We start from the raw sequence: 26,140 nt of genomic DNA, 5'->3' as shown, positions 1-26,140 counted from the left end.
GGTGTGAGGGATATTGAAAGTTTCTCAATTCGAGAGCGGTATCCCTGTCTTCAGGAACCCTTATTTTTCTGTGGCTTTGATACGCCCTGCTACCTGATCAAACTTCTAGCAGGATCTCCAGGTCACCGAGGGCAGCATTTCCATTATACAAAACTATTCGTATGCTATTCTTCGGCGTATACACACTAACATGGAATATACATATGTTTCTACGGCATTAATTGTTCTGCACGCAACCATGAGAGGAATTGGTCTGGAAGTTCGCCTGGTTAGCAAAGGTAGTGAACAAAGTTAGGTAGATGATAACAGCAGAGATCGTCAGTAGACTTGTGATTACGAGGTTGAAACGTCGCCGTCATTGTTTATGATTGTTGAGAATAGTAGTTCTGGGTGGCTTGTGTGGTCGAGACAATGGAAGAGGTACACGATACTATCTTCTTTCTACTATTTCTCGCTTGATTACTACGGCTTCATTATGCTCTCTCTTCATCAACAGGATCCAATTGAATAAACCATCATTCAACAGTTGTGTGTGATCTGGTATTCTTGACAAACTTTCATGTCCAGGATAGGCGTATTCTGCTGTTACCGAAAGGCCCACTTCACTCCGTAAGGTTGAACCTTGTAGATACTCGTATTCTAAGCTTTTGGAATTGGTTACAATTCTACTGTTTTCTGCCGCTCTATCAGATCGGCAGCCTGTGGAGAAGCCTCGGCTTTGCGCGGATACTATGTCCTGGAAATTTTAATTTTCTGGTGATTATTTTCTAGTGACTAGCTGTCAGTTAGTGTCGGGTAGAGACTAACAGCCCTTTAGCGTCTCTTACGGGCTATGTTCTAGAACAATGCGCTTTTTGAATTTTTCTGTATTAGGGTTTGGCCATAGCTACCTTGAAGGTCTTCATTCCAGATAAACAGAATGTGCCCAGGCAGACCTGAAGTACATGATGATTTCGTTGGAGCAAGTCAGAGTACTTGGTATCCTCTGTAAAGGAAAAGCAGTGTACTAACTTCTTCTATGTGTCGGTGGAAATTATTTTGTCACTTTCGGACGATGGGGCCGCATACAAAGGCCGAGTGATCGGATGGTAGAAAATTAATGCCCGAGTACGAGCCGATCCATAATAACAACGTTAGAAAGGAAGCAAGCATCCGTCGCGGAGCATAAAGAGGCAGTCACCTGAGACTCTTCGCGACAAAGAATACTTGCTATAGTTGAGGGGAGTCACAAGACCGTTACAGGTGACATTGTATGTGCATGCGCGGAGTGCAGGGTTGCTGACATCGTGGGTGCGCGACAGAACACATATTCACAAACTTGGTTATCGATAAGCAAGGGACGAAGCTCGTTTTGGCCGCTAATGTGGCGCTAACCCAGACTTGGCTTAGACTGGCTGACGCAAAGGATCCGATCGACCTCGTATCGTCATCGCCAATCTTAATTTAACATGCCGGAGTCAGTCTAAATTCTCACCGTATCTTTTGCGATCCGTTCATGAATCAGATGTTGATTCCTCCCCAGAATGCAAGGCTACAGGCGTAGGATCGATCAATATGTCTGTCGCAGCGGCATGACTGAGGAGCGAGTAGGCCTGTGTTCCACCGGCCGAAGAAGGAAGGCCCCGGGCTAAGAGAACAGGAGACGTGGATCATTTTTGGACTGAAGAGACGACCCGCACAAAGATGAGCCTGTGCACGCAAGGAGATTATGTGGCGTCATCGGCATGCAAAACAGCGTCCGCTTTTGGTTTCGGTATGATCGGAGTTTGTGCATACGCCACGAAAGGAGAGTGAGTATATCAGAGCAAGTCTAGACAACCTTTCTTGTGTCTAAAGTATTTGTTCAAGTCCTTAATCCTCGAGCTCGCAAAATCCAATCGTTAGGACGAAGAGCATACCATCAGGCTTCTACCGCGCAGAGCTCTAGGTCATATCTCGCCCATTCAACTGTCTTGGCTTGTACAAAGAAGTAAGAAGCACATCTAGAAGTCTTCTAGTCTCTTCTTCCGTTCCACAATAAGCATCCGTTTTTTCTCACATGGTAGGATATACTTAGTACCACAACCCGCATCCGCGTATGTGAGCTCCACCAGCCTCGCGGCTTCGGTAATTTGTTCTCAGGCCCGCAATTGTCTCGTACATACAGTACGTCCGGTTGTCTACAGAATTTTCGCAGTGGCTCCTTCCTCGGGTTCAAGGTCAAACCTGTCGCCGCAGCAGGTACCGCTATCCACTTCATGGCGTATGCTGGGTTGTAAGAGGTATTGCGCTCAAGAAATGAGAAGCTCAACAACTCCATTCTTGCATCATCATATTGTCGTACGAAAGCTAGCAACACCCATCTTATTGACTGCTACCCGGAGTACTGTACATATTACGATCGGCCGTGGTTGCGAGCCGGTGTTGCACTCGAAAAAATCTATCGCTGCTGTCGCTGATCATTGCATCTGGGCGCGATACTAGAACAGGCAAGATCTGGCGACCCTCTGAACCTTAAGTGGGCGGGACGACGGAGAAGAGGTGGTGTTCACCGATGCTCCGTGCTGTTGGGGTTACTTTCGCTCCCTGTGGAAAAGATCCTCATTGAGATACATCTAGTCGCATTCGGATTGTAAATTCCCATAGGTGACCTTTTCGGTAAGGCGCTTCTTGATGCGTCAGTGGGCTTTTTAAGTCCGAATCATTCGAATTATGCTTGGCGACTCTGGGCTTTTGTGATCGTTGACTGCGGCTGGGCCTGCAAGGTCTTCACGCTTCAAGAGAAGTTATCAGAGCAGCCCCATAGCTTTACTGCCGTGTGATGTTGAGCGGAGCAAATCAGATTAAAACTACCGTCCAAGCCCTGGTGGGCAGGTGGCTTGACTGGAATATGTCTCAGAGCAAATGTTTCCCGTGATATGCGAGTTCACAACTACATTCGCGTGGTTCTAATCAACAGTTCTTAGCAAAAAGCTGTAGTCAAGGTTAAAATAAGAAGTTCATGAGCGTGCCGCATTGCCTGCAGAGTTTGGAGTTTGAAATGTTTTACCAATCAATTTCTCGAATGCTAACGAAGTTTCGCCACTTCATGCTTCACAAAGCAACCCCCCGAAACCCCAAGTGAAATCTTAACAGGTTCTTCTATTTCTACTAGCTGATACAGTCTAGAATTTAGGAAAGTCATAACTCATATCCGTCCCGGTTGCGCTGTCTCTGCGAGTATCAAAGTCATACCCGCTAGAGACAGATCGCTTCCTGCTATAACCGCCCGCAATACCTAGAACTTTGGTGAACCGCATCGCGAACTCCGAGGCGCCCTTGAAAAGCGGCACCTTAGGTTGTGTACTTTGCCTCGCTACCTGTCGTCCAACATGGCTAGCCTCTGGGATAACGTCGGGGGCAACTTCATCGTTTGGCTCCTCCACTTCTTTCGCGTCTTCTTCCTCCTTCATTTGTGGAGCTTCCTGTGGCGACTCTGTCGCTTCAGGCTGCGACACTTCCTTTGCCACCTCCGTCTCCATCGACTTTTCCGCTTCCTCAAGTAATCTGCAACACGCGTTAGCCAAATCCAATCAACACATGGTAGAATTGTACGAACCTCTTCGCCTTGATCCTATAGCACTCCCTCTCCTCCCCATGAAGATGATACCTGCAACTCCCTTCCCACCCTCTCACCTTCTCCCCCAACAACTCCCCACCCGCCAAGCACTCCTCCCCCCAGAACCCTAAACACCTCCCTGATGAACCCGTCTCCCCGCTCCCCAAGCCCCACCTCGTACCCTTCAAACGCCTCTCGAATCACCCTCCGTATGCTCGACATGCTAAGCTCCATCTTCCAAATCAGCTCAACCACAACATCGATAAACGGATTCGCCTTGCTCGCAAACCCCGGAATACAATCGTACAGCGCCGTACCAGCGAGTATGAAGCCCTCCAGCGTACCCGGGTGATCCTCGGTGGAGAACTGGATAATCGCATCATGCACCGTGTCCAGGAAATCAGTATCGACGAGTAGGTGGCCCAGTGAGCACACCATGACTAGTGTTCTGATTTCGCAGCCCGCGCTGGGTTTCCGCGTGTGCAGTTTACCGGTGAGGAGCCATTGGTAGTAGATGTAGAATTCTGTGGCATGGATCTCGGAGAGGGTGATTGTGCGGTGGGTGGATTGGGTGGCGAGTTTGTTGAGGGCGCGGTTGAGGTAGAGGGAGGATTTTCGGAGCGTTTGTTCCGAGATGTGGATGTCAGTTTGGTGGGGGGCTTTGCCCAGTCGGATGGTTATGAGGTCGTTTTGGAAGCTGCGGTGGGTTAGTGGTGTGGAGTGAATGGGGACAGTGGGGGAAGACGGACCTTGGGATGTCGGAGTAGTTTGCTCGTTCCATTTTGTGGTGATGTGCTGGATTTTACTTTGGTATTTCTGGGGGGGTTGGCTTTGCAAAGTTGCCAATTGGTGATGTGTTGAAGTATTCAAAAGAGTGTGGTGGTGTGGTGCTCTGGAGAAGATGGATGCCAAAATGATAGAGACCATCTCAAAGGTTTATACAACGTACAAGAACGGAACTTGCCGGGTAGCCTCAGTAGAAATGACACCTTACAACAGTATCCGCACTTCTGCGACACGTAACCTCTCACTGATACTCTGACCCAACACTCTGGCTCAGGCACAGCTCAATCACCATTGAATCAGAAGCAGAAGCAGAATTCTGCCCCGCTTAGTCTACCCTCAATGCACAGTCTCAACAGATTTGTTTGGTTACCTAGCGAAGTCAACCATCACATCCTAAATCTACGTCACCTCATTTCTGCGGATCGCCGATTTTGACCTTTCCAACTCATCATTATGTAGTTCCATAGATTCATGATGGTATACATCGATCCCAATCACACCACAATAACACTATTGTCTTCCCAAAAAGACACATTCACTCACGAAGATGCTCTCGAACAAACATGACTATCCCTAACTACCTCACCACCCACACACAACCTGTCCCAAAACCCTCTCAACCATACAATCCGAGTACAACCTTAGCATGCTACCTTGCCAACCACTAACCACTGACTTACCAACCTTACGCACCCAGCCGACCGCCAAGAACCCTCTCCCAATGCCCATCTTACACAGAACAAGCCTCCACTAACCACCACTCTCGCCAAGCCCCCATCGCAAATCCCATGACCGCCACCAGCACGCCCAAATCCAAATATCCATCTTGCCCACGACGCCACTAAGCACTCCCGAATGTTCCATACACCAAACCTCCAAGCATGTACCCACGACCACGCCCCTCAGACCCTGACACCAGCAGCTTCACCACACCAAGCGGCAACCAAAAACCCCAGCGGCCGGTCCCCCAGCGCGGTTCCAGCACCCTCTCTAGCGCGCTCTAGCACGCTCTAGCTCCGCGGAAAAAGGAATTTCATCACAGGGTTCAGCCTCACGGAACGTATCTTCCTGCTTCCCTTTCGCACGCCGATCACGTGTTTCACCATGCACTCTTCCATTACCATTTGACTAGTGTGTAGTCTTGTCCCATCCCAATGTAACCTAGTCAGGAACCGGAACCACAAGCACAGCCGCAACTAAAGCTTGTTTCCGCACTGCCGCTCCATTTTTGGAATTATATTCACCGACTTGGGCCGGAAATGTCGTGTAGCGGGTGCTGCAAAGTTTATTCCCGTGTGAGGGACGGAAGATGCCGTTGTGTGGAATGGGGGCAACGTGGAATAGTGGGTGAGACTGGGGATGTGGGAAAGGTACCAAAGGTGATAAATGCCTCATGCGAGCATCATGGTGGATGTGGAGAAGGTTGGCGGAGAAGGCGGAGAAGTTGGGTGTAGGCGTGGCAGCCTCGTTTTCCTGTTTGCGAGAAGACGGAAGATTGTATGCGATGTCGAGGACCCTGATTCTTGGGTTACGTTGTTGCCATGTCGCCATGACGTTGGCACATTGCATGTATACCTCATGGCAGCGACGAGGCAGAAAGCAGGTCTGTTGATTTGAAAAGTTTGGGTGGTGCGGCTAAGAGTGTCGGAATCGAATTGGCATCTCGGCGTGGGGGTCTGGTGTATAAAGACGGAAACACAGAGACGGTGGGCCGTCATTGTTCTTCCCCCATCTCTTTACTGCACATCCAGCCGTTATGCGGCATTACCACTTCATCTCATCTCATCTCACCTCACCTCACACGGCAAACATGCCCAGCATTCCCACAATCAAAAGACCAAAGACACAATAAAGCTCGAATACCATTAAACATGTCATTACCAAGACTCGCATCGTCCTGTGCCTGACTCTGCCGCTCACAACCCACATATTCAACTACCATCACCACGCAAAGGAACCCGGTGTGCAATACACCGAAAAAGTTAACGACAAGCTCGCTCGCTCAAAGAACAACAACAAAAGGGATTTTCGCTTATGCAGCGCAAGCGTAATCGAAACCAACCAGACCAAACCAAAGAGAAAACGCCGTAAAAAACGCCAGCGCTGGGTATCTTATCTTACAATCCATTCCTCGCCATGCCTAATCCCCTTCATAGCGCGCATTCGAAAAGAAGCAAAGAAAAGTATATCGAGGAAGAGAGAAGCGTACTTTACGCCTTCTTTTCTTTTATGCGATAATAATAATAGAACACGTCGAGGACATCAAACTTCGAACCAGACAGACAGACAGCCGAAGGTTGGGAAGCTCAAATGAAGCTCCTTGTCCTCTCATGCTCACTACCGCTGAAGAAATCACCATGATTAGCGAAACCCTCTTCTTTCGGCGTGGCCCATACATCAGGTGTGGCTGCATCGTCAAAGGCTTGTTGTCGCTGGCTGTCAGACTCTCCATCGTACAGACTGCCGCTATCACGGTGCTGGCTCCAATGCTTGGCATCATCACCTCTGTCGTAATGGGTTGGCGCACGGGGCGTAGAACAGCTCATGTGATGGTGGTCGACCTCGCTCGAGTTGACCAAGGTGTCTGGTGAAGGCGTCGGGTACGAAGGTGAAGTAGCAGTTGCACTAACAATGAGCTTGTTTACGAGCGCGTGTAAGTCGGAAACATCGTGTTGGAGTGTTCGGACTTGGGTTTCGAGAGCTTTACGCGCACTACGCTCGTGTTTGAGCGCTTCGCATACGTAGCGGAGGGTCTTTGCGCTGTCCTCGCCAACGGTAATTGGCATTGAAACGTGCGTTGGTGAGCCAGGGGCATAGTCCGTATCTACTGTCTCGACGCTGTGCCGCATGGGCTCTTGATGAATGCTGGGCGCGGATCGGGAATGAGACCGTGATCCAGTGGCAGATGCAGATACGCTCCTGTTTCGAGATCGCAGGTTCCTGGGTGCATTCTCTAGAATGATGGTTTCCCGATTGTTGCGCGAAGAGACACGCCGTGTCATGGATTCGAGGTTGGAGTACCTGGATTCCAGGTGGTTAACGCGATCCTCCAGTGAGATGCGGTTCTGGCTTCGAACTGGTGGGGCGGGTGGTGCTGAAATCTCCGTCGATTGGCGATGCTCTACAGTGGACTCTGCTGGTGCATCGAGTACCGCAGCTTTGAGATTTCCAAAGTTGAAAGCTATGACTGTGGGGAGGCCATCATCATGCTCATCATGTGCCCGCTCTTCTGCCACAGGTGTTGGCGTCTGAGGATCATCTGCTTGTACCAGCGTAGCACTCATCTCGTTGAAAGATTCCGTGTCTGGCTCCTGAATGGTAGGCTCATTCATCTGTACGCTGCGAATGGTCTCCATCGTCTTTGCTGTCTCCGGAGTGCTGTCTACTGTTCTGGCCGTGTCCGGTCTGCTGTAGATGCTACCTGACATGTAACTTTCCCTCCAGTACTTGATCTCTGCACTTCTGCCCCTATCGCTTGAAGCACGCTCCTTGAAAAGGTTATGCAGAGCGTCTGCACTTCTTGATCTACGTTTGTCGTGTTTGGGAGTTGGCTGGGTTGGGCTGGATAGTGCAATACCGATACCTGACGATGAAACGGCATCTTCCTCATGTCCCTCCTCCCAAGTTGCCATCTTGATTCGTGGCTCATCCAAACTGTGACGCTGAGTGGCAGCACTGGGTAAAGTAGCGAGTGTTGCTCTTCGGCGGCCAAAATCCGGTCTTGACGTGTCAAGAACAAGGTACTCCTTGGGTGGACTTGCTGGAGGCGCATTCACATTCATAGGATACGGAAGATGCTGGCCCAATGGGTGAAGCGGTTCCAGCTCCTTGACTGGCAGATCTGATATCCGAGGTCCAGTGGGGGTCCTCGGTGGTTCTCTTGGCGGCGAAGCTCGGCGCAACTCAGGTTCCTGCCTCAAGTTAGTATTGATATTCGCCTCACAAGTCTGAATAAGCTTACACTGCGATGATAACTGTGACCGCGTGTCATCGTATCTTCGGGACGATGTTCGGTATGATCCTCAGCCTTCTCGGGGGTCTTTCTGCCAAACATTTTCCGGAAAACGTTCCGGAGTCCACTCTTGCGTTTTTTCTTCTGGGCAGCCATGGCAGCGCTTTCTGGCGTTGACCGAAAAGGCGTCGGGGATGCAAGTGGGCTTGAAGTGATGACGCTTCCGCGCTGGACTTGATTCAATTGCCGCACCTTTGGCGGCGACCTTGAAACAGGGCGCTCATGCGTCTCCGTCTCTTGCTGTGGCTGCTCTACAACCGGGTTTGACCCCAGTGCCGTGGGATGCTCAGCATGCTCAGGAATGGTCGGCGGGGATTGAACTGGTCGTGATGGAGTTTCCTGCGGCGGATGCTGCTCTTCCTGGGATGCGTCCTGCGGCTGCAATGACCGGTCCAGCGCACCATTTTCTGCAAACTCCTTCTCTTCTTCCTCGTTCAGTGGCATATCTTCCGTAATTGGAATTGGGCCGCTAATCTTCAGATTCCCTCTTCTAATCGCCTCGGCCTTCCAGCTAGACCGCTGCAAGGGAGTGGGCGAAGCAGTCGGCGCACTCATACTGGCGACGACAAATCCTTCTTGCTGGAGCATGTGGATGCGTACTTGAGGTGTGTCGGCAGAGAGAGTTCGTTGTGCGGGCGATTTCTGGAGATTGCGTTCATGCGGCTCTTACAGGGATGTCCCAGTAGTGTGGAGGCAATCCACTACCATGACCACCTGTGCGATGGTCGGTTCATTCAAGAAGCAAAGCGACAAGCGCGCCAGAAGGCTTTTTTCCAAAAATAGATGCCGGAAGGGGAGGGAGAGAAGAAGAAAAGGCAATGGCTTCGCGGATTAACAACAACAATAAAGCAACAAGAAGTGAAGCGGACTCGAGCAGAGAAGGAGCGACTTTGTTAAACAGCAAACACGTAGCGCAGACGGCGCGACGGGAGGTGAGGAGCAGGTAGGGGAACGAGCGGGCGCGTCAAGGCTCTATGTATCGCACGGAGGTGCAGTGTCATGTACCAGTGGACAAGGGTTTAAAGTGGGAGGGTCTGCCCGAGATGGGGGGGGGAGGGGGGCACGGCGGGAAGTTGGAGGCGATTATTAGAATGGTGCATTTGCGAATCAAGCAGTACTCCCGGTATGCACGCATGGCAGCGGGGGGTGGGTATGGCCGAACCAAGTAGGCTGTACTGTAAGCAAGACTACTCAAGGTCTGATGGGTGGTGCACAAGCGTTGCAGAAGCCAACAAATGGGCCTGGGGCGCCATTCAGAGTGCATGTTGTTGGTAATGGGGCCGTGGGTTTAGGACTGCGTCGCTGCTGCACGCGTTTGCGAAAGCGGTACAGCAATCGATATCCCGTGCATGCACGCGCTCTCGGCTGCCGTCTTGTTCAGTGCGTCTGAAACGTCGCGCTTAGACTTATTCGACCTCAATTCCATGATTACAACTATTGCCCTCAAACCTACCGTCGGCGTCAGGCCAGCTAGGCCAGCCAGGCCACTCAGCCCGCTATGCCGCGAGGCGAGACGAGACGAGAGCGAGGGTGTCAGGGTGCCAGGATGGGCCAAGTAATAACGCTAGATGCCGATGGACGACGGCAGCGCGTCGCCAGAAAGACGAGCAGCAGCAGCAGCGAGCCTCGAGCTTGAGCAACTTGGCCCAAGCCTAAACGCAAGACATGGACCCTCTCGGTCGACTAGTTGCCAACCCGGCCCCAGCATGCATTAACGTGTTTGAGACGCCAGGCCTACTAACCCAAAAGGCCGGCTGATTGGGGGGGGGAAGCCCCGACCCACACTACACACCGTCTATCGTGCATGTTTGGTACTCTACTGTACCAGCTGCTTGTGGGCGTATAGCTTCGACGCAATAAACACACCATAATGGTCATGCCCCGACTTGAAAACCCCGCTGGCCTGGTTGGAGGCCGTTAGGAGACGCTGCGTAGCGAAGCAATAGGCGCGCCCGTTTTCTGCATGTCTGGACTGTCCTTGATGATGATGATGACAGTTATTGGTTTCTGGCGCACGCACGACTCGCCAACATGTCACTCCCTTCCCTTACTATATCTCATACTCAGTACGACGCCATCACCTCATCCGGCCATTACTCGCTCACGTCAGTCTCCTCTCTTTGCTTCTGCGCATGGACTTGCTGACATTGCTGCTATACCCGTATACGCAGTAGGACTTCGCCTTATGCGCGCTTCTGCGTCTGCCATATTGGACTTTGGTGTTTTGGCGGCGCGGCCACACGTCTCGACTGGCGCTTGGACGCGGGACTACTGCAGCTAATGTCACGCCGCACATGCTGCAGCATCGCGCGAACCAAACCATAGCGAGTCGCGCTGAGACCATGGCGCTGACACTCGCTCCCCACAATACTCCAATTCGACATGCAGCGAATCGTCACTCCGACAGCGTTTGTTTGGGAGCCCGCTACAGCCACATTGCATGCTTTTGTTACAGCCTCGCTTGCTCATACTTGGATTCAGCTCTTTTCTTGGTCCACGTACACGTCTGCCAGATTGGGGTACCTCAGATCCGCATCGTCTTCGAGGTGCTGCATCCAATCTTTCAGAAACTTGGTCCCCCTGTACACACATGGCCGTCAGCACACTGGTCATCGCTTTGTTGTCTTTGTGTCACCATCGGACTTTGTAGCTTCCACAATCCCGAGAGTCCGGTGAACGACGGGGAAGGAGCTCTGGTGACGGACAGGGGAGCGTGTCACGGCAGTTTCGTGATACGCGACTTCTTTGCTTGTTCGCACCAGAGACCCTCCACCCACGTTCTCGGGTATTACCGAGATAAGCAAGGGCATCCAGTTCTGCGACAGACAAGGAACAAAAGGATTGTAGGGGGTATCGATTAGGAAGGCTATGTACGTACTTGCTGATGGTATCCGAGTCTCCGATCACACAGAGATGTCGCTTTGGGCGTGTCATCGCCACTGCATCCCGCTGTCAGCACATCTGCGCACACTTGCAACCGATATCATGCGAAGAGATTGCTAGGTTGTGAGTAGAGTAGACCGTGACGTACCATTGAGGCGTCTCTTCTCGCCCAAGAACCCAACCTCATGCTCCGAATTGCTTCGTACTGTGCTGACAATCACTGCCTCCTTCTCTCGCCCCTGGAATCCATCGACGGACCCCAGTTCAATTCCAGGGTATGCTTCTTTCAGCATGCCACCAAGCAATGCGAGCTAATCACGTCAACAACCAACCCCACAGTACACATGCTGCTTCGTTGCGCCATGTGTTTCTAATTCGGGCAGCGGGATTAGAATACGTACCTGTGCATTGTATGGCGTAACAACCGCAATGTCCTCCGCCTTCACCCCAGCACTGATCAAATTACTCACATGCATCTTCACCAAGGCCGCCTCCGCCTCGTTCGACTTGCTGTCACCGAGATTCATGCCTTTGCCACCCTTACCAATCACGCCTTCATCCTCAATCTTTTCGGGAAAGTCACCTCCCTGTGTGTCCCAGAAGACTAGCGGCTCTCGGGTATCTTCTGTATCCTCAACTTCGTATGGTAGGTCCTTCAGTAGCCGCTCCTTGACGAATTCGGCTGCAATCAGTTTCGAATCGTACAATTCATCAGATGGGAACCGCATGATTTTCTCGTGCATCCGGTATTGCGTAGTTAGCATGCGTTTGATCGACGGACCGTGCAAGGCCAGTAGTCTGTCGAAGAGTGTAGTTTCTAGTGTCGTATTAATAGCAGGCTTCTCTGCATCGCCTGTCTTGTCCGTGCTCTTCTTTGCATCTTTCTTTGCCGCTTTCGATTCCTTCGAGTTCAAAGACTTGATCGTCGGCGGGAGCTGAAGGTGATCTCCAGCCAGAACCAGTTTGCTCGCTTTGACCCACAGCAAGGGTACCCAGCACTGCGCTTCTAGGGCTTGACTGGCCTCGTCTATGATGACGACGTCGAACTCCTGCCCTTTGAGATGGAAGCCTCCCGCACCGTGCAAAGTAGCAAGGACAACCTTGCTCCCACTGACCAGGTTGTTCACGCATCCCTTTTCTCGCTCTCTGAACTCTTGCCTCAGCTCTTTTAGCTCGGTATAGATCTGACGTCGCTCCTTTGCATTGCGAGTCTTGCGAATGGAAGACTGTTTATCATCCATCTCTTTGCGAACATCTTGAACTAATGCAGCGGCCTCTGACGTTCGCGTCAGTACGTCAAGGGAGTGGTTCAGCACTGACGGTAGCAGCCTTGCAGGGTGCCCTAAGCGAACCATAGGGACCTTGTGCGAGGCCAGCCGCTCGACGATGTTATCAACTGATATGTTTGATGGGCCACATACTAGCAGACGAAGCTTTTGCTTCAGCAGCTGCAAGATGAGCTCTATGAGAGTGTGTGTCTTGCCTGTGCCTGGCGGGCCATGAATCAAAGCGACTTCCCTCGAAGCTAGTGCAAACCTGATAGCTTCTTGCTGGCTGTCATTGAGTGATGGATCGTTCCATTCAAGATTATGTAGAGGGTTAGAGGGATCATTGAGATCTAATGGCAGAGGCGTTGGCGATGTTTGTCCGAAAAGCACGCGCATAAAGGGAGTGTAATCCTGATCTCCGAGCTTCTGAAGTCTGCTCATCGTCTGGTTCATCCTATCACAAATGAGCACTGACATGCCTGGCTAGATCGAAATAGAGAAGAAATACCTTTTGTAAGTGACATCGTTGGCCAGTTTGACTCTAGTGCCGATATCAGTCTTCTGATATCGATGACCAGCTCACATGGTATGATTACTCACATCCACAACTTGCCGCCCGTCGGCACATCCGCATCTTCCTTGTCAAGTACAATCTCCACATTTTCCCGGCGCACCTTCAAGACCACACCCGAAGCGCCCTTCTTTTCCAATTCTTTCTTCTCCGTCTTCTTTGCGCTTCCGCTAGGCTGATCTTGTACCGCTACTATATCGCCCACGCGGATCCCGTGTTCAGGTATATCCGGTTTCTCGCCTTTAGCCACGACTGCCGAGTCTAATCCCAGCTCGACCACGGTCTTACCCCCGAGCCCCGTGCGTATAGAGGAGACATTAAGGTTCAGGATCGCGAGACCGGCACGCGCAAGGGAAGTAGGGGTGTGTGAGGAGAGGAGCACATTGGTCTCTGACAGTTCGGCTTGAAGTTCGGCGTCGAGTAGCGTGAGCTGCGATGCAGCGAACGATGGGATATCCGTGAATTTAGGCATACTTGTGCCGCTTATGCATGCAGCTCGTCTCAGCTTTGCAAGTCACTGGCGTGGAATTGGCCTGATCAGTCGGTCGGTTGAGGCTTTTGGTGGGATGGCGGGGTTGCTCGCTCAAACACTAATGTTTTTGCTAACGAATTCTGATGCACGCCTCTTCTCGGGCACATGAGTTGTGTGTCGTTTATAGGGCGTGTAATTGTTTGCTTATGTACCTGCAAACGACTCTGCATACGGGAAAGCCGCAGCTCAATCGCGTCATCGTCATCGCTCCTGCAGATGTACGTCGGGGGCTAGTCCAATTTGGGTCTAGTCTGTGAGTCTCCTGGCTCAAGGTTTCCACCGTACGCCCGCACATCACCTTATGCATCTTCACCCCCGTCTATACTTCAACTATGTGAAATCTAGCTCTTACACAAAAACTACTGATCATATGATACGCGCATTATGAGGAGGTAGTAATATCCAAGTAGATCTGCTAATCACATGTTACAAGACTAGGTAGAGATATTGAAGACAATTCACTAATCAGCGACTACATCATTACAGATTATGTTACGTTATTATTATTATTATTATTATTATTATTCCATTAGAGTCCTTTTTCAGTCAGAGACTATGTAGGACTTTGGCCGAAGGCCGTTCTATCTTGGTTTTTCTAATTTACATGGTTTTCTGGTATGGTTCGCTAATATGGTTTTTGGCTTTTCTACAAAAGATAGCTTGTATCTGTTTGTTGCCAGGTGCTAAAGAGCAGTTTGATAAGTAGAAAGAGATGTAGCAGCGGGCTCTTGTGGCAAAGGAGAGGGTTGTGGTTTTAGTTTTATACAGTGTCTCTCTGTAGGTCTTCTGGTGGCTGTCCTAGGTACCATTTTCTTGTTCCTATTCTGGTGCTAGTGATAAAAGCTAGGGTTGCTTCTATACCTATAATAGTGTGGAGTAGTAGTGGTAGTGTGACTGGGCGATGTTTGATTGTTTGTAGGAGCGTTTTTCGATGGTCTTTGTATAGATGGCAGTACAGTAGTAGGTGTTCTGGCGTTTGGATGTTTTGGCAGGTGCAGCGATTAGAGTCTCGTTTCTTAAATCTCTTTAGGTAGGAGTTGAAGTATCCGTGTCCTAGCTTAAGAGAGTAGAAGGCGCTAGAGGTTACTCTTTTCGTGTTCTGTGGCATTTGGATGGTTTTGCTGATTTTAAGAGGGTATTTGGCTGAGTAGGTAGCTTTGTTTAGAGCGGTTGCTCTTGCTTTGTATTTCTCATACTCTTGGCGTTGTTCCGTTTGTTGTATCCTTTTGATTGTCGTGCCTAGGTAGGCAATGCTCTTTGTTGTTGATCTGGGGTCCTCTTTGGTTGCTTCTTTTGCTAGGTAGTCTGCTCTTTCGTTTCCAACTATATCTGTGTGTCCAGGTGCCCAGAGTAGGTGGATGTTTGCTTGTTTTCGTCGGATCGTATTTGCCGCTTTTAGACATCGGAGATTATGTTACGTTATGTAGCTACTAAGTACGCATTACAAGTCCAAACTAGGCCAAGGAAAATTCCAGATATCTCACACATATTCCTACACTGGTCGCAAGGATTTCATCAACGGACCAGGGGATTAGTGCTCGCCCTGCCTCTGTAGCCTTCTCCCATACTGCTCTCGCTATACCTCTCCTCCTTCGCAGGCACCGGTACCTGCTCTTCTTTGCGTCCGAAGCTCCAGGCACCGAGAAGTACCAAGGCGAGGATGCCCAGGTCGCACAGTTCACCGAAGATGATGAACAAGAACGCGAGGGCTTGGTTGGTAGTGCGCGACCAAGCGTTTACATCACGGTAGACGATGATGAGCTGCGCAATGGAGAACCCGTTGCGGACCCAAACAAGCGGTGTAACAAGCATGACGAAGCGGGTCAAGGCAGACTTGAAGCGAGTCTAGAAGTATGTCAGTCAAGTAAGGTAGGACAAAGAGACGGGAGACTTACACCAGCGAACCCGTTCTTCTTAACTCCAATCCAGCACAATACCGCTTCGATGGTCACACTGGTCGATGCCGCAATGACCACAGACATATAAACCACATACAACGTCCGCACCATATAGTCCCCCTGGACCAACGTTCCGTACACTACCGCCGCACCGCCACTGCCCCTCTTAACCAACCCAAGTCCCCAACTCGCAAATCCCAGTCCGAGAATAGCAGCCATCCACCCGCCATTCAGCATCCAGCTAACCTTGCCTGGCTCCTTGATACCCGTTCCATTGTTCTGCAGGTAATTGGCAGTAATCCATATCGCGCCTACGATAGCGGTGTTTAAGAGTATGGTAGCGCATTGGTAGGTGAAGGAGAGGATGGAAAGAATCTTGGCGTAATGTATCGACGGGTTGAAGCCGTAGGGTGCGGTGTATTGTGGGTAGGCGTAAGCGGAAGTGATGGTGAAGGGGGAGGAAAGGCGGGATTGTAGGGCGACGATGCTGGATTGTGTGGCGTAGGCGAGGAAGAGGGTGGAGAGGCCGAGTAGGAGGAAGAGGTGCGTTGCTAGGGAGCTCGACGGGAGTTAGCTTGGTGCTGGGAAGGGTAGGCGAAGAGGATGGATTAGGTGTACCTGTGTTTAATATCCGTGGACCGTGTGAATTTCCGGAATGTACGCGGCTGACCAGGTCTGCCGGAAAGTTGACGCAAGAGCACGAAGATTGCGGCGAGCAGCAGCAGGAGGGCGCTACTGGCTGTCACGACGTGCAGGGAGAAGATGGCTTGGACGGTGCTGGTGGTGTTTGTGATTGCCATTTTGGATGGATGGGGAAGGGGTGTTAGACCCAAACTGCCTCAAGCTGGTATGTTTAAATTAACAATAATATCCTAAGAAATAGATTTAAACAGATAGATGAGACTATTCCCTCCCACCATCTCTTTTATCAACCCTTCAAATCAATACCGTCATACCACCACCAAACCTGACCACACCACACGCATGCCATCACCACCACAAGCCATGACGCTAGACATCTCCACCTGCCAAACTCTATCTCCGCCGTTCCAAGCTCTGCGCATGTCATCCTCCCAACCCACTGACCCCCCCTCCAAGCATCGAAAACAACAAAAAACCACACCGGCGCTGCCACCGTCGCGCGTTGCGCAGAAGCTAATGGGATTGCATGACGTTTAGTTTTGCGGGAAGGGTGACGGGATGACGTCTTGGGCGGTTATAGCATCATCGTGGGTTGGTTAGCGTGATGGAGTGTTCCTAATTGCTTAAAGTTGGTTTCTTTTGAGATGGGCGATGGTGGGTTGTGGTCTGGAGGGGGAGGATCGGCTTGGGGGAATTTTTTTTTCTTTCCTTGGTGAGGGGATGGGATGGTGGAAGGGGGAGTGGTGGTCGTGATCGTGATCGGCGACAGGGTGATGGTGGCTGCGCTAGATATGTTGGTGCGCAGGGACTGAACGGGTGGTATTTCGCGATACCGAGGTAGAGGTGTTTTGTGCGGATGGTATGGTCTAGATGAATAGTAGTGGAGTAGATATTGGCCTTTAGACGATAGTGATAAGAATGAAGATGAGATTTTAATAAAAGAGACGACCGAAAAACCCATGCCACCAAGGTTCCACCAACTCAATCACTCTTCCCAACCCCCACCACCTTCCCACTCCCCCTCAACCCCAACTCCTCCGGACTCATAAACCTCCTCGCAGTCTCCACATCCCTACCCGCCCATGCCCCTTTCCCCCCCACCCGTCTTCCTCTTCCTATACTGCGCCTTCTCGTAATCGTCATCATGCCACCCACACGCAAAGATACAAAACAAACACACCACCACAAACAGTGCAATAACTGCGACAACGAAGATAAACAGTGCCCACATACCCGACGACAGAAACTGCACAAAATACGAGGAGGCGGAGTTGACAGTATGTGTGGCTGTACCCTTTTTGCCATTGTCATCCCAATCAAGAAACCACATCGAAACTTTGCCTGAACCCTTTGACGTTTTCGCTCCGGACTCTGGAGACCGCGGGACTAACCCCGCGCGAACAATTTCGTAGCTATTCGCCGGATCCCCAGAAGATAGTAACGGACGCGGTAACAGCACCACTTCCAGCATCTTCTGGCCGGGCTGATCCAACACCACAGTCAGCGGCGGAGTAGTCAAATCCGTCCACAGTTGCATGACATTAAACTGAAAAACGCGCGCTTGAGAATCCTTCACCCGGTGCAACGAGTACTGGTACGAAGCGCCAAAGTACGCCCCACCCAGCTCATCAAGTTGATTCGAAACGATGATTTTGTTGATATCGTCTTTGGACACGTCTTGTAGGACTTGGTTGACGTAGATGCGGGGTAGGATCTTGGAAGGGGTTAGTAGCGGGGCCGTGTTTATACTGAGGTGCGTGGAATCGAAGGGGAGGGATAGGTTGAGCAGCTATGGGTGGGTGGTTAGCTCACGTGAGACTGATATCACCTAAAACTGATGGTCTTGATAAACTGAGGACAGGAGGGTAGTGGGAGTTTTTACCAAAGCGTTATCATCTTTCCGCTGCGACCACCCCACGTCGCGGCCTAGCGATGTGTCGTGGTATAGATACGGGCACCCGATGCATGGCAGCTTGGCGATGATGTTGTAGCCTTCAGCCACTGTTGTGATTTCCGGTGCTACTTCTGCGACGACTGGGGTTTGGAAGAATGCTAGCACTGAAGCTAGGAGCGCTATTCGTAGAATCATAGTTTTTTGGGGAAGAGAGTTTTATGGGTGGGTTGGATGTGTGGGATTTGGAGTTTCTGGACACGTTGATTCTGTGGTTCAGCATCAGCTGAGACGGTGGGGCGGAATACCCGCGTCATGTGAAGTCGCGAGTTAGCGTGTTTGAGGAACGAGCAGTCAGTCTTAGGCTGGATTTTGCATGATTTGGTCGTAAGCGACGTTTTTTTATTATGTTTTATTTTGCTGGGCTAGGAGCTATTGAGGCATGTTGTGGACATGTTCCAACAGCGACCGAGTGTCCTGACTCTTGCCATTGCATACCCATCCTTTGTTTTCCTACTTTTAGCCATCTCACCTATACCCATGTAAACTCAAATCGAAAACTCCAAGGCAATGCTTCCGTCTATGTACTCATGAAAACAAGTTTTTTTTTACCGCTCATTTCTCATCCCCAATGTCCTCGATGCTCTCCTCATCAACACCATTATGATTCATCAGCATTGTCATGATGTCGTTATCATCGAGCCCACTGTAAACATCATAGCCACTCTCCTCGAGAACCCTGCTAGGCGCCCCCATATCATCGTCCAACGTTTCTTCCTCCATATTCACCATATCCTCCTGCACCACAGTTTTCGCCAATGCCTGACGGATAAGCCTGCAGCTACGAAGTGCCTCCTCATCTGTTATCTCCTTCAAATGCTCTTCGATGTCGTCCAGACTCTTGAGTATCTTTGTGCGGGATGGTTGCGTCTCAAGTCTCGGGTCAAGCTTGGAAGGGTTGGTGACGACCATAGCACCGATTTCGATGATCTGACGACTTCGTGCGAGTTCTTCTGGGCGTGTCATTTGACGATAGGTTGGTCCTCCTGGATACACCGCATGACCAGGACCGCTCATGTCCTGAGTGCGGTAGTTGTGAACAGGTGAGCGGATCTGATATTCGACCTCGTTTATTGGCGTGCCCAGGGGCATAGACAGCATACCATCAACAAGAGGGGTGATTTGGTATGGCACACTCGTTGGCTTCCAGGGCCTACCTCGTGGAGCAGGGCTTTGACTTGTACTCCTTCCATGCTGAGAGTAGCGTCCACTCCTCCTGTTTTCTTCTGGTACGGTCGACGTCGCACGCGGCGCTGAGAGGCGGACGAAAGTCGGATTGGCAACGCTGTTCGCTGCAACGATACGGTCTGCTTCACCGTGACTCAGCGATCTCCGACGACCGTAGCCTTGTGGTAGATGCGCAGGATGATGATAGACATCGTTGGTATGTGGCCTGAAAGGTAGGGGTCGTGATGTGGAGGCTTGTTGGTAGGCACCTGCTTGATATGCTCGCTGGAGCTCGATTGGGTACGCGTGGGGTGTGTAGCTATCGGGCGTCGCATATTCCGGAGATTGCTGGCCGAAACTATAGTTTGAGAAATTTGGGGTCGATACTGTGGATGAGTTCGCTGAATCGACTGGGATGATAGAGAGATGATAGCTGTTCAAGTCAAACTCATCAAGAGCTTCGCTGTTGTTCAGTGAGAAGCTCGGCTGGTTTGAAGTACCTGAACCAAACAATTCTCCAAAGTCAGCCTGAGCGAGCTGCTGCTCATGGTCGGCCGACACAAGAAAAGGGCCCGCAGAGGCACCGCTGAATGGCGTGCTTGGCTGAGACATGTTGCTGTGCCGCGAATAATCCCAGTAGGTTTTCAATGATAATAGTAAATCGCGTGATCGATGTGACCGGAGTGTGACTTGGAGCCCTGTTCTACGGGAAGGATGTTACATAGGAGACGAATGTGTGTGATCAGTATCCAGATATAGTCGCTACTTGCTTTTTCTGTTGGTCTGGGCTGAGACACATGGACGCAGACAGTTTGGTGAGCGTAGGCGGTGGCGCTGAAGTTGACAAATGAACGGGTACCTGCGTTTGTGATGTGGCCATTGCAAACATTGTTTCTCTGCATGTCGGTCAGTGCCAAAGTGAGCCATCAAAACATCTATTGGTAACTGGTAAGAGGTAAACCACTTACTGTTTATGATATTTACGTCAACTGTGTCTAGTGAGAGACATTGGGTAATTTGAACAGTGCTTTGTGATGAGTTGAAACGTGAGCACACTACTCTAGAACATGAGTTTGCTATAAGGGCGTTGGTAAGTATTCTGGAAGACAAAGAATTAGAACATTGCTCGATGTGGATCAATCTGATTCCCGTCAGATTCAACTTTTGGAAATCGTGCACGTAGATGGCTCATCGCTTCGTAGAGAAAACCATCCCCGAACACCCTGCTCTTGGAGCAGCCAACTCCCAAGATCATAATGTACATGCTGTAGTATACAGAAAAGACAGACTATTATGGATCGGAGTGACATTTACTCCTTTTTCCCGTCGTCCTCTTTTCCCTTCTTCTTATTCCAATTCCACACATCCCAAATTTGTTCAATTATCAGCTCCCCGTAGCCCTTACCTTCCTCCAGTGCCTTCCTCTCCTCTTCCAGTCGCTTCTCCTTCCAACCCTCTTCCTCGTCTCCCATCCAGAGTTTACTCAGTATACCCTTCTCCTGCCCCTCGTTCCTTTCAAACATCTTCCGGCTCTTCTCGCGCTCTTCTCGTAGTATTCTTTGAACTTCCTTGGCACGCTCGGTAGGCAAATCTACTGCTCCCCAGGGGGACATGTTTTGGACGAGACCGCGGCCTGTACGAAGGGCAGTGAGGTGGTCGGCGGATAAGTAGAAGGCCACTCCCAGGGAGAAAGTGTACATGTCCAGTTTTCGAGGAGGAAGGAGCGCGATGATGGGACATACAACCAGACCACTGATAGCTAAGTTGCGTGTTATACGTTGGTAGCGCTCTTGTTGTTCGAGGGCTAAGCGTTGTTCTGGTGGCATGGGAGCGTTTTGTATGGGGTTCGGCGTCGCCATACTTCAAGTATGCGCATGCGCGTGGGTTTTGAGTACAACTAGTGTTGGCGCAAATTGGAAGCGAGGATACAACTGCAGTCAGGTTGTTGTAGTTGTGGGCTGAATTGGTTGCGAGGTCAAAAAGTTCGATGATGCAAAGATGGCGGCTAGCTTCCGCTCGGCTGCACCTTCGACTGCGGAGCGGAAGTGCTGCGGAGAAGCTGACGAGCGCACGTGAACCATTTCCTCACGTTGCACACATGTTGTAACGTTGCGTTATAGCTATGAACTGAAGCCGCGAAAATGTACATTGTAGAAGCATTTCTGCTCGACAATGGTCCTTAAAGCCAGACTGGCCCCATATAGTACATTGCATATACTGACCGTTCATCATCGTTGAAACCTTCGTCTTTTCACATCTGTCCTGTCTTCAAATCGATCACTGTGCCGTCTGACTTCGCTACTCTCCTTCCTCTTTCCCGCATGTTCGAATGTTCCACTACTTTTCAGACGTTTGGTAGGTGTCCTGTCGCGCTCACTACCGCTATGCGCACCTCCCAAGCCTTCGTCTGCTCCCGCGGCTCCCTCTGATCTTGGCTCCTCTTCATACGTATCGAACTTTCGCTTCTGGGCAGTACTAGGAGTCTCCATCAAGCGCCTTAGGCGGCTCATCTGTAACCGTCTGTTCACTTCCTCTGTGACGTCGACGTGTGGAACCACGTATGCGTTTTCGGGTGCCCCCTTTGCGCGTGGTGCAGGCGACTGGTCTACGGCAGGTGATATGGCTTGTAGGTTGGGTGTTGGATTCTGTGCTTTCGGTGTCGGCGCAGTAGCTTTTGCGCCCTCGATACTGAGTCGTTTATGCGACGTCTTGGTCTGTTACTTGTTAATCCTGGTATTGCGTGCGCAGATGACGTGCGCGTACCTTCTTCTCCGCCAGACCCTCGCTCTCAAGCTGATCCCTGAATCTCTTCATGTCGTCGTGCAATCGGCCAGACTTGTTGCGTAGCGATATGAGGTCGGTGGCGAGCCAGTCGGGTGCATTGTGGTCGGTCCCATCAAGAGTTTCATTGAGAAACGACAATTGCGCGCGCAGATTCTCGATGTGTTTATCAAAGTCCTGAGAAGAGAATGAGATATGTGGTGGACAGGGTAACTGTGTTAATTACCTCGAGCGATAGCTTTGCCATGTTGTAAGGTGAAGCTGGTGTTGAAGACAAAGCCATGCAGGAGGCTCAAGTCTTGGTTGCGGACTCCCGAGCGCGACCGCGGAAAGCACATCCCTGCTCTGACGTGCATACTAGCGTCGAGCCCTTGGCCGCAAGAAGAAGTGCATAGTCCTAAGCAAAATGTATCCATACGACTGTTCGGCGATGCATGGGTTTTTATTTTTGGGGGAATTAAATTTGTCAAGTTTGGGGTCTCACATGGGACCAATTCGCGACTATGACTTCCATGGCACTAACAAACAATCAACAGCGGTCTGCAATGTGAGGCCGTGGTTGTTGACAAACGCAGACATTGGCCTATCCGCCCACTATGATACCATTTGCCCCTCTGGCGTTCTTCCCCGGGCATCAGGCTGTAGCATCCGGTGATCCCGTGCCGGATCTTGCTGTATGAAGCATCCGTATACCGGTACCTATGCAATATCAACATCCTTGCCATATTGAGCAAGCTTGCATATCGGCCGAGCAGAGCAACCATGGTTTCGTGTATCCTTGCATCGCCTTAGGTCAAGTAGTGGTTGTGTAACAGACCAGAGTCTTCAGCCCTCATCTTCATCGCCAAAAGTGAGTTTGACAGCTTTAGCTTTCTTTTTCGGTTTCTTGACAGCTTTTGTGTTTGACTTGTCACTGTTCTTCTTTTCTCCTTCTTTGCTCCCGTCTTGGTCGTCACTAATGATCTTTGCAGCTTTGCGCTTTTTGATGTTACCGCCCACTTCAGCTATCTTTTCCTTTGGTTTCGTCGCAGTTGCTTGCGACTCCTTGTCCAGTTGTGTACCGGCGCCATCTTCACTGTCCTTGCCTGACACAAAGGCCTCATACTCCTCCTTGGTCAGTGATTGGTTCGTCTCTTCCATGACATATGCCGGTGCGTCGTCCTCATCGTCATCTTTCTTCATCCGCTTATTTCTGGCAATGGGTTGTTCATGACGGGCCGTGTCCCCAGTCGTCAGTTGCCCACGCAGCCGCTGCAAGAACGCTGGCTGCGAGCTATCTGTGCATGTCAGCTAAATTCTTGAAACTATCTCAAACTACGTACCGAAGTGGAGGTCTTTTGCCTTGAAGCTCATAGTGAATTTCGGTGCATGGATGAGTGGGACGGGATGAGCGAGACGGGGATATATGCGGAGATGTAGATTAGTCGCTCGATGGACGTGTCGATCGCTTAGTTAGCGGCAGACTCCCGTGCGGCTCCTTCGTACCAGTACGGTCCTTACGGGCTTGGTGGCTTGGCCGTGAACTTCTTCAACCCTCTACTTTGTGTTTTCGTCTGTGGTTTGGCTTTTGTAGAACCCAGTGGCACAGGCGCAAAGTGCCTTGGTTGGATGCGCCTGCTACCAACGTCCGTTCTAACTTAGGTTGCTTGGCGCGTTTCCGCCAGCATGCAACCCTGCCGGCTAGCACATCTCGAAACGCATACGCAATCGGCGGCCGCTAATAATTTACCATTCATCCAACCCCGGCCTCTCCTTTCACTCGTCTTCAAATTTTGACCTACATACAACCTGCGTTGCACAGCTTCATACGGTCTCAATTGCCGTACGCCCATCCGCGTTACCGTTCATACGTTCGTTCCTCGCCCAACCCACGTCCTACGTGTTGAACACGTCGCATTGGCCAACCTCAGAACCGCCACTCTTATCTATCGCCCTTTCAGACCCTGGATACCCAATTTCCCTGCACACGGTCTGCGGTTGACACTACGAGTGAAGAGCTGCTGTTGGACGAGACTTTGCGCGATACACGCCCCCCATTAGAGCACAACCATGGGCTTTCTACAAGATATCTCACGGAGGCTGCCAACCTCGAAAGCGAATTTGGACAAGTTTGACGACGATCTATCACATCGCACCGACAAAACATCGCCGCGGTTATCCTTCTTCCGCCGCCGGATACGACTGAAGGGGAGCTCTTCTGTGTCGATACCCCTAGGCCTGGTGCTTCTGTTCCCATGTCTTGTTATAATCATAATCATAATTCTCTTCGTGAGGTCGCCAGACTCACAGGGCATCATGAATATGCCTGCGGGCACTCCTCCGTCGATAAGGTGCGACAAGGCTTGTCTTGGCAGTGCGCAGTGGATGGCTAACTATACGCAGAAAGATTAGCGAAAAGTACGATAAGCCATTCGCAGTAGGCTGTCTCGAGCCACAGGTCAACGGACCCCGAGCGAACGCCGCATTCGTTGTGCTGGCGAGAAATAAGGAGCTAGAGGGCGTCATACAGTCGATTAAGTCAATTGAGAGGCATTTCAACCACTGGTTCCACTATCCCTACGTCTTTCTCAACGACGGAGACTTCAACGAGACGTTCAGGGAAACAGTTTTGAAGCATGTCAGCGCTCCGGTCGAATGGGGCAAGATACCACCCGAGCACTGGGGGTTTCCGGACTGGGTCGATCCCGCGGTTGCAAAGGAGGGAATCGCAAAACAGGGCGATCGCGCCATCATGTACGGCGGCATGGAGAGCTACCATCACATGTGCCGCTTCTACTCGGGGTAGGTTTGCAACCCTGACTTTTCTAACTTGTGCTAACTTTCGGCAGCAAATTCTATCAACACGAGCTACTGGCCAAGTACGAGTGGTACTGGCGCCTGGAGCCGGAGATCAAGTACTTCTGCGACATTACGTACGACCCTTTTATTCACATGATACGGAACAAGAAGACGTATGGCTTCACCATTGCCGTCAAGGAACTAAGGGAAACGGTCCCCAACATCTGGCGATATGCATCTGCGTATAAGCGAAACAACAACTTGACATCGAAGGGTATGTGGGAGATGTTTGTAGAGAAGCCAAAAGAGGAGGAAGAGAAAGATAAGAACAAAGACGCAAAGTCGAAAAAGCCATTCTTTCCACAGGATATCATGGATGCGGAATTCGGCTCAGAGGCTCTTCCCGAGATCCACCCTGAGAACATGGAAGGCGAATCGTACAACATGTGCCATTTCTGGAGCAATTTCGAAATCGCCAACCTCAACTGGTTCCGGAGCAAGGAGTACAACGACTTCTTTGAAATGATGGATCGCAGTGGTGGCTTCTGGATGGAGAGATGGGGAGACGCGCCCATTCACTCGCTAGCTGCTGGAGCACTACTGGGTCCTGAAGACATTCACTACTTCCGCGATTTCGGTTACCGACACACTACAATTCAGCATTGTCCCGCCAATGCCCCCGCGAGGCAGCTCGTCAGAGAGCCATACTTTGACAAGATGACAACAGATGAGAAAGAACGAGCGGAAGAGGCCAAGTACTGGGCTACGCCGGACCCGGTCAAGGAGAATGGTGTCGGATGCCGATGCAAATGCGATACCGATATTGTCGATGTAGAAGGCAAGGAAGGATCCTGCCTAACAGAGTGGGTGGAGGTTGCTGGTGGCTGGGCATCTCCCGGCCCACAATGATTACGATCACTTCGTCTTGCACGGTTCCCTACCAGCTTCGGGCTAGCATTCTGTCGGAGCATAGCATTTAATCCTGTTTCCAGTAAGGCGTCAGGTGTTGGCATTGCATGTGAGTTGGGTCGTTTTCTAGTAGATCTCGGGAGGATAGGATCACGAGGGGCACCAGGGCGTTGGGGATGCATCTCACCTACTGCATCTTGGGGGATACCTCATACATCTACGAATACGAATGCACAATTTCCAAGCGTCATAGACTGTACAATCACCTTAAGTCAAGTGAGGGCTGTTTTGTGATTTATGTTTCCAATACAGTGTTGGTGATCATCCGCAATCGGACATGTGAACCATGTATGGTATCTTATCGCTTACTGTACTATGTAAGTAT

At 50.8% G+C, this 26,140-nt stretch overlaps 11 protein-coding genes across 11 annotated transcripts; 1 reads left to right on the top strand and 10 right to left on the bottom strand.

Annotated features, from left to right (window-relative positions):
* Positions 1-3,143: 3,143 nt before the first annotated feature.
* PtrM4_083870 (uncharacterized protein) lies at positions 3,144-3,500 on the bottom strand (the record flags this gene model as incomplete). Its single annotated transcript, XM_066106593.1, has 1 exon — positions 3,144-3,500. One exon carries the CDS (start codon positions 3,498-3,500, stop codon positions 3,144-3,146), a length of 357 nt encoding a protein of 118 aa, XP_065963531.1.
* Positions 3,501-3,592: 92 nt separating this feature from the next.
* Positions 3,593-4,358, bottom strand: PtrM4_083860 (uncharacterized protein; the record flags this gene model as incomplete). The annotated part of the gene is made up of 2 exons (XM_001940303.2): positions 3,593-4,274; positions 4,327-4,358. The coding sequence occupies 2 exons, from the start codon at positions 4,356-4,358 to the stop codon at positions 3,593-3,595; spliced, it is 714 nt and encodes a 237-aa protein (XP_001940338.2).
* Positions 4,359-6,669: 2,311 nt separating this feature from the next.
* On the bottom strand, positions 6,670-8,930 carry PtrM4_083850 (uncharacterized protein; the record flags this gene model as incomplete). Its single annotated transcript, XM_066106592.1, has 2 exons — positions 6,670-8,274; positions 8,325-8,930. 2 exons carry the CDS (start codon positions 8,928-8,930, stop codon positions 6,670-6,672), a joined length of 2,211 nt encoding a protein of 736 aa, XP_065963530.1.
* A 1,922-nt stretch (positions 8,931-10,852) lies between these two features.
* PtrM4_083840 (Superfamily I DNA and RNA helicase and helicase subunit) lies at positions 10,853-12,967 on the bottom strand (the record flags this gene model as incomplete). The annotated part of the gene is made up of 4 exons (XM_001940305.2): positions 10,853-10,955; positions 11,254-11,314; positions 11,407-11,569; positions 11,660-12,967. 4 exons carry the CDS (start codon positions 12,965-12,967, stop codon positions 10,853-10,855), a joined length of 1,635 nt encoding a protein of 544 aa, XP_001940340.2.
* Positions 12,968-13,009: 42 nt separating this feature from the next.
* Positions 13,010-13,569, bottom strand: PtrM4_083830 (PDZ domain containing protein; the record flags this gene model as incomplete). The annotated part of the gene is made up of 2 exons (XM_066106591.1): positions 13,010-13,067; positions 13,127-13,569. The coding sequence occupies 2 exons, from the start codon at positions 13,567-13,569 to the stop codon at positions 13,010-13,012; spliced, it is 501 nt and encodes a 166-aa protein (XP_065963529.1).
* An 820-nt stretch (positions 13,570-14,389) lies between these two features.
* PtrM4_083820 (DUF3824 multi-domain protein) lies at positions 14,390-16,327 on the bottom strand (the record flags this gene model as incomplete). Its single annotated transcript, XM_001940306.2, has 4 exons — positions 14,390-15,021; positions 15,198-15,474; positions 15,525-16,086; positions 16,146-16,327. 4 exons carry the CDS (start codon positions 16,325-16,327, stop codon positions 14,390-14,392), a joined length of 1,653 nt encoding a protein of 550 aa, XP_001940341.2.
* A 914-nt stretch (positions 16,328-17,241) lies between these two features.
* Positions 17,242-19,899, bottom strand: PtrM4_083810 (uncharacterized protein; the record flags this gene model as incomplete). The annotated part of the gene is made up of 2 exons (XM_066106590.1): positions 17,242-17,883; positions 18,850-19,899. 2 exons carry the CDS (start codon positions 19,897-19,899, stop codon positions 17,242-17,244), a joined length of 1,692 nt encoding a protein of 563 aa, XP_065963528.1.
* Positions 19,900-20,597: 698 nt separating this feature from the next.
* Positions 20,598-21,146, bottom strand: PtrM4_083800 (uncharacterized protein; the record flags this gene model as incomplete). The annotated part of the gene is made up of 1 exon (XM_001940309.2): positions 20,598-21,146. The coding sequence occupies one exon, from the start codon at positions 21,144-21,146 to the stop codon at positions 20,598-20,600; it is 549 nt and encodes a 182-aa protein (XP_001940344.1).
* A 369-nt stretch (positions 21,147-21,515) lies between these two features.
* Positions 21,516-22,101, bottom strand: PtrM4_083790 (uncharacterized protein; the record flags this gene model as incomplete). The annotated part of the gene is made up of 2 exons (XM_001940310.2): positions 21,516-22,001; positions 22,051-22,101. The coding sequence occupies 2 exons, from the start codon at positions 22,099-22,101 to the stop codon at positions 21,516-21,518; spliced, it is 537 nt and encodes a 178-aa protein (XP_001940345.2).
* Positions 22,102-22,893: 792 nt separating this feature from the next.
* PtrM4_083780 (RNA-polI-A34 domain containing protein) lies at positions 22,894-23,250 on the bottom strand (the record flags this gene model as incomplete). Its single annotated transcript, XM_066106589.1, has 1 exon — positions 22,894-23,250. One exon carries the CDS (start codon positions 23,248-23,250, stop codon positions 22,894-22,896), a length of 357 nt encoding a protein of 118 aa, XP_065963527.1.
* An 867-nt stretch (positions 23,251-24,117) lies between these two features.
* PtrM4_083770 (KTR1, Mannosyltransferase) lies at positions 24,118-25,755 on the top strand (the record flags this gene model as incomplete). Its single annotated transcript, XM_001940312.2, has 3 exons — positions 24,118-24,398; positions 24,451-24,849; positions 24,897-25,755. The coding sequence occupies 3 exons, from the start codon at positions 24,118-24,120 to the stop codon at positions 25,753-25,755; spliced, it is 1,539 nt and encodes a 512-aa protein (XP_001940347.1).
* Positions 25,756-26,140: the final 385 nt, after the last annotated feature.

This window comes from Pyrenophora tritici-repentis, chromosome 3 (assembly GCF_003171515.1).
Source record: "Pyrenophora tritici-repentis strain M4 chromosome 3, whole genome shotgun sequence".
Lineage (NCBI taxonomy): Eukaryota > Fungi > Ascomycota > Dothideomycetes > Pleosporales > Pleosporaceae > Pyrenophora > Pyrenophora tritici-repentis.
Note: the sequence above shows the minus strand (reverse complement) of the source record. Positions and strands in the feature narration are given on the sequence as shown.